Source organism: Atta colombica, unplaced genomic scaffold (assembly GCF_001594045.1).
Source record: "Atta colombica isolate Treedump-2 unplaced genomic scaffold, Acol1.0 scaffold82, whole genome shotgun sequence".
NCBI lineage: Eukaryota > Metazoa > Arthropoda > Insecta > Hymenoptera > Formicidae > Atta > Atta colombica.
The window spans coordinates 540723-547185 of NW_017259575.1; the positions used below are offsets into that span (position 1 = coordinate 540723).

Genomic DNA, 6463 nt, shown 5'->3' on the forward strand with positions numbered 1-6463 from the left:
TATATATATATATATATATATATATGTGTGTAAATAAAAGAGATGAAATGCTACTGTATCCCTTTTATCTCGAGTAAAAATCTCCAGCGCATCTCGAGAGCAATAAAAGATTTTAGAATCTCTATATAAAATTGATAATATCAAAATTGCCTAAAAATCGTAGCAAACAACACAGCTAAATATTTACGAATGTCTTCTCTTCTGCAAGATAGTGCAACATAATATCATAACAAACCTATTTCTTTACCGAATTGAGTTTACAGATTACTATTTTAGAGTCCGAGATTTATAATCATTTATTGGCCTTTTCATTATTTTATCTCTTAGTTCCAAATACGCGAAATTTATTAAGTTGCTACTCGTGGATGTAATTCGCCGTGTAAAAAAAACAGTAATTATCCTTACGAACTAATCATAGATTCTTCTGTAATGCTGGTAAAATTTTTACTATGTTCAGGCTTTGGATATTAGTGAAGCAAAATAGTCGATAATCCTGAATTATCTCTCTGATTATATTTCTTATTATATTTCAATATGTTGAGATGTGAAATAGTTTATTTAATAAATTAAATTTATATTTAATAAACTAATAATATCATGTAGGATATACCTTCAGTGTGTGTGTGTGTGTGTGTGTGTGTGTGTGTGTGTAAAAAAAATTTAGAATTTATTTTCTTTCTGAAACTTATATTGTCTTCTTGGAACGATTTTTTTCCTTGTCTATGTATTTTTCTTTTTATTAAAACGCCATTGAAATAATATTTTCTATTAGTCCTCGAGAAACTTTTCGTATATATTCGTTATTCATTATCATCTTGTATTTTACCTTTATAGCATATTAGTGTGGATATATGGAACACATAAGACGCTCGACATATTAGCTGGACCATATCAAACATATTTATATACATAAAACTTCGTCAATTAACATCATAACATCACATTTAATAAGAGAAAATGACTTCTGCTAAAGCTGACGGTAAAAACGTAATTACAATTATATAATAAACAATTATATAATATATATTATACGATTAGAAAGGGTACACAATAATGATAGCGCTACTTGAAATGTTGTTGTGAAAAAAATGTAGAGATTACGAGGTTGTACAATACGTAATCATAGAGTGCAAAGTAATACGTCTAATGTTCTCCGAAAAACAATTCCGTATTTCCAAAGCCTGATTATGATTTTTATACAGACGATGCACATTCAACCTCACACCATCTCTTAAGTAAGATACTTAACATTAATGGTACGGATGCTGAGGAAGTTATACAATAACTTACGTCTGGAAAAATCTCTTGTTATAATCCAAGTAGAAGATTATTCATATATAACTAAAACATTTCTCTAACAATCTAATTTGCTAATCAAATGGAATGTAAACAAGGTGTCAATGCATTCACAAATTACAAGGTATGTATTATCACTGTTATTTACTCGTAACTTAATTTGATTCGATAATCATACACAAACATTTTGTGAACACTTGTTAACTTCTATGAATCAGTTATGAATCTCGAAGTATATTCTTACTAATCTTACTCTATAGATTATGCTATGAGAAATGAAATGATTGATGACACGGAAACATTTATTTCATCCGTTTAAAATGTCCTTAATGACCCGATCGTTACCTAATACTAATATGCTTTATTATCCGATATTCACTTAAATAGTAAAAAATATTGGCAGATTCAATGCTGTTATGTTCTTTGAAACATTGTTTTCTTTTCATTTTCTTTTTTGGTTTTTGAGCTCACAGTATCAGTAAACCGATAACTTCTTATTGCATTATTTCTTATTCCGCGATTTGTGCGTAATCATAATAACAATCGGTAAACAATATGAAAGAGATGAGAACTAATTTAAAACACAAGTTTGGAAGACACAAAAAAAAATAAACGAAAATTTTTCGGCACAAAACTCTAAACAACAAGGATGTTTACAAACAGAATAATCTTGCTGTACTGTATAAAGCCTAAATACAGGTATTTTAAATTTATTCACGTATTATATTCACGGGCTATATATATGAATATTATATAATACACATTAGATAGCATTTTGACAACAAGATATTACGAAGTTAAAAATCTCTAACTGCTTTCATTAAAAACTTGAGGTACTTGCCGCTCAAATAACAGTTAGATATTAGATATGATCCTGAAAGGTAAGTTATACAGTATACTAATCCCCGTGAACCTCTTAATATCATAATTAGATTCTCGTAATTTTTTTTAACTTGTACAATTTGTGTGTCTCATGAAATAGTACACTTGTGTGAATATGTTACATGTACAGAAAGCGGTATTAAACCCGCTAAGCATAACTTTATTCGGTAATTATTTCCATGACATGGGATAAATAGCTAGTATAACAAAGGTCACGCGTAAACCTTGGTACCTCGTTTACAATAAATTACTATTTCCCTAGGAGCGATATTATTGGAACACACCATTAATAGTCATCTTTATATCATTTCTCTTCCTCCCCCCCCCCCCCGCTTTTGCATCTGTGATAACTATACTAGTAAAAAAGATGTTGTCAAATATATCATTGTCAGTTGCTGTTCGTCTTGATGGAGCCTCCATATGATAAATTAAAATAAAAAATACAAAGCAAACGTATATTCTCTGTATATATAACTAATTTGTGAAAAATAAATATTTGCTCATAATTTATGATTACTGGTTAACCACGTAAGGCCTTCATAAAGCCCGTCTCCCGTTGTGGCACAAGATGGCTGAACGTACCAATTTCTATCTCGTATCCTAGTTAATCCCAGTTTCTCTTGTATTTCGTGCGGTTTCATTGCTAAAGAAAAAACAAAGTACGGGCAAAAATTCATATGTTGTGCTAAGCTATATAAAGATAACTGTAGCACATGTATACAATGCATCTACTTTATTATTTATATTTATAACTGCTAACAAATATCGTAATATAAATATGACTTACCATCCGGAAGATCTTGTTTATTAGCAAAGATTAAAATTATCGCATCACGCATTTCCCTATCATTAATGATTCGATGAAGTTCTTGACGGGCTTCGTCAATTCTATCTCGATCCGCACAGTCTACTACAAAAATAAGTCCTTGCGTTCCTGTATAGTAATGACGCCATAACGGACGTATTTTATCTTGACCACCTACATCCTAAAAATAACAGAAATATTTCATTTAATTAAAAGTAAATAATTTACACTTTTACAGAAAAAAACTTCATACTTACCCACACATTAAATTTAACATTCTTATAGGTAACTGTTTCTACATTGAATCCTACAGTTGGTATAGTTGTCACAGACTGTCCTAGTTTAAGTTTATACAATATTGCTGATATAATTTCATTAAGGAAATAAATTTATACAAAAGATGAATTGAAAAATATTTTTTTTATATACCATACATTATATAACATATAATTGATTCAATTATAAAACGGTACAGCCAAATTATGTAACGTCTTGCTTAACAATAGAAAAAAAGTAAAATAAATATAGGAATAATAAATATGTAAGACACACTCGTAATTACAGTGTCGCAAAGGATACTAGTTTTTCCTGCTGCATCCAGTCCTAACATGAGGATACGCATCTCCTTGTTGCCAAAGATCTTTGACAACAATTTGCCCATTTTGCCAGCTGTGTTCTACGCACCCGGCACCTGTACTTTACAAAGTGCACAATGTATAATTAACGGTTTGCTAAAATTTTAAACTTATCTAACAACATCGCGTCGTTCTGTCACCGCGGATCTCGGATATCTTCTGTCATTATCATAATAATGGAATGCATGGATACAATTTAAAACGCACTCAACAAGTTACAACAAGTTTTGGCACGATATTAAATTAAGATTTCGCGGACGCGAAAAATCAACGCGTAAAAATCAATGGTAACCGATCGGTCTGTCGCGTAGAGAGGAATAAAGAGCAAAGCTCTCGCCGTATCGAGTCAAGCTTAGCGGAAATCGACGTGGAAATCGTTTAAAGCCCACGTTTAAATTCCACGTCTTATCTGTGCATTACTGCTCTCGATCGCGCGAAATCGATCGACGGTTACCTCGGCGTCTAACCTCCGCTACGAATCTCTCATCGCGGTCGGACGTTCACTGGAGATGACCTGCAGGCGAGACGCGACTTCGATTCTTTGACAACGCGGATAAACACGAACGAGGCAGCGGCCAACACTTCCCCTAACCTATCTGCGTGCGCGAACATCGTCGGCTGCCGCTACCGCCACCATCATAGCACAGGGTGTAATCCTCAGTGCGTGGTATTTGCTCATTTTAGCTGCACTTTCTGCATTCAGAATAGATCATCTCGCGTTCATATCCCTCGCATTTTCCTCCGTTTGTTTCTACTGGTACAAGATTGAAAAAAGTATTTGAGTAAAAACGACAGCTTGATTTAAAAATTCGCGCGTTGATACATTGGCTGCTTTCCATTTTGGTGACATAAGTCGACATAAACACATCATTTTTATCTTTCTTGGCATTCAGTGAGTAACAAAGGTACAAAAGTGTCGTTTTACCTTTGTTACTTACTGAATGCCAATAAGATAAAGTGATGTTTGTGTCGACTTGTGTCACTAATTGAAAAATACTATCTGGATCTTTAGTGTATAAATATATATATTTATATCATATGTGTATAACTTTTTCTTTAGGCCGGAAATGTAAAAAAAAGAAAAATTTCATCTTCGATAATGATAAATATTTTTATTCATGTTTTCGCCTTTTAAGAAAAAAGTTATACAATCGCTTCCTGGTCTCCGTATATTAATTATTTTATTTAATCCGGTCTATAATATATATATTTGAATTAATGAAACATGTCGTTTGCAGATATAATACCTATCCTTTTAATTTGGTCTGCATAATTAAATCGCTGATCGTTTCTGATCGTTTTTGGTACGTTATTCAAAATGGAAGGACGTACAATCAGGTTACAAAAAGGAGAAGAGGAAAAGGAAAGAACTGTGGGAAATACAAACCGAGGTAGCTTATTCAAAAATTATATGTTTAAAAATTATATATTTAAAACTCCCTTATTTAAAAATTTATTTTGAATGTAGAAAGGAAAGTGTAACAAGTGCAGCTGAAACATACCTAATGGAATGCTCATATATTCAAGTCATCGAGATCGACATCCAAGGTGCAGAAAGTGCAAAACGAAAGGAACGAACTGCTTTGCTCTGCTCCGCTCCGCGCCGCCCGAAACGGAAAGGCGTGTTCATGTGTGGGCGAAGAGACAGGAACGAACTTTTTATCGGGCTGCGCTAATTCGTTCTACACAATCAGGAATGTCTGGATTGTAATAGTAACAGGTTCTGAGAGAGACAGATAACTATAAAAGGCAAGGAGAGAAAACCGAGATAGAATTCGCTTTGACGTTCGCGGGCTATCGATCGTCGGCGACGAAAACGTTGGAAAACGTTTCCAGACAATCGTGCGAAAAATGTACTTTCATTTGCAGCGAGTCGCGCTCGCGGTGGCTCGCGATTCGCCGTTTCGAACGGTGGCATGCGGTCAAGAGAGGAGGGGTTGGGTAGAAACCAGCAGGGACAGAGGGAAAGGGAAGGTAGGAGCGCGAAGCAACTCACCGAAAAACATCTGCAGAGTAGAACGAGTACTTGACTGTTAATAATACTACACGGACACATCACAATAACGCTGCGCATAACTTTCTATCGATCGATTTAACAGTTCCCATCTCGTACGCTCAGGAAAAAGCGTTATTTCATCGTCGCGTTCAGACACGAGACGACGGCATTGTCGTCGTCACGTCCCTCCGTAAATTACAGGAATTACGGTTACGGGGCTGCGGCGCGCACGGCGCATGTTTGCGTCGTTTGCTTTGCACTCTTTGCAATCGTTTACGCGACACCTCGCGCTATCGCACGTCACTCAACGAAACTAACAACCTCCCGCGAGATCTCAGTAGATATTATAGAATTGTTCTTTCTCTCTGTACTTTCCACACAAAAGAATGTAATAAGTATATGTATAGGATCCAATAAATTGTAATACGATTGGATTAGCAAGAAAGCGATTATGTTAACATTTTCTTGTTTCTAATTGTTATTTTCTTCGCATAATTTCGAGGACAATAAAAAATTTTAAATATGAAAATACAGCTATATGTACATATATGTATATGCGTCCACTGCAGATGTTCTACATGTATAAGAAACTTTATTTCAATCATCTTTGTTTCACTAGTGACAAACAAAGATTCACTGTGTCATACTCGTCTCTTGCTGGAAAACTATCTATCCTAGCTATGTTTATTGTATAAATATAGTATTCAAAAAGGAAAAGAGAAGCGCAAAATACAGAAAGCGCGTCTAAAACGAATGTACTTGTTAACTTTTATAAACTTTTTGGAAATAAAGAATTAAGATCTATTCACTTGAAAATATGTATATATAAATATATATAAATATATATAT

General features: G+C 33.9%; 1 protein-coding gene across 5 annotated transcripts; it reads right to left on the bottom strand.

The window, feature by feature from the left end:
- Positions 1-2292: 2292 nt before the first annotated feature.
- Positions 2293-5924, bottom strand: LOC108692733 (ADP-ribosylation factor 6). 5 transcript variants are annotated; one of them, XM_018201127.1, is made up of 5 exons: positions 5615-5924; positions 3563-3674; positions 3241-3344; positions 2966-3164; positions 2293-2821 (listed from the first exon to the last, which is right to left on the bottom strand). In XM_018201127.1, exons 2-5 carry the CDS (start codon positions 3642-3644, stop codon positions 2679-2681), a joined length of 528 nt encoding a protein of 175 aa, XP_018056616.1. In that variant the 5' UTR covers positions 3645-3674; positions 5615-5924; the 3' UTR covers positions 2293-2678. The 5 variants fall into 5 exon arrangements, with proteins under 5 accessions (XP_018056616.1, XP_018056617.1, XP_018056619.1 ...); XM_018201128.1 differs by having other exon boundaries at positions 3563-3679; XM_018201130.1 differs by lacking the exon at positions 5615-5924 and adding an exon at positions 5121-5183.
- Positions 5925-6463: the final 539 nt, after the last annotated feature.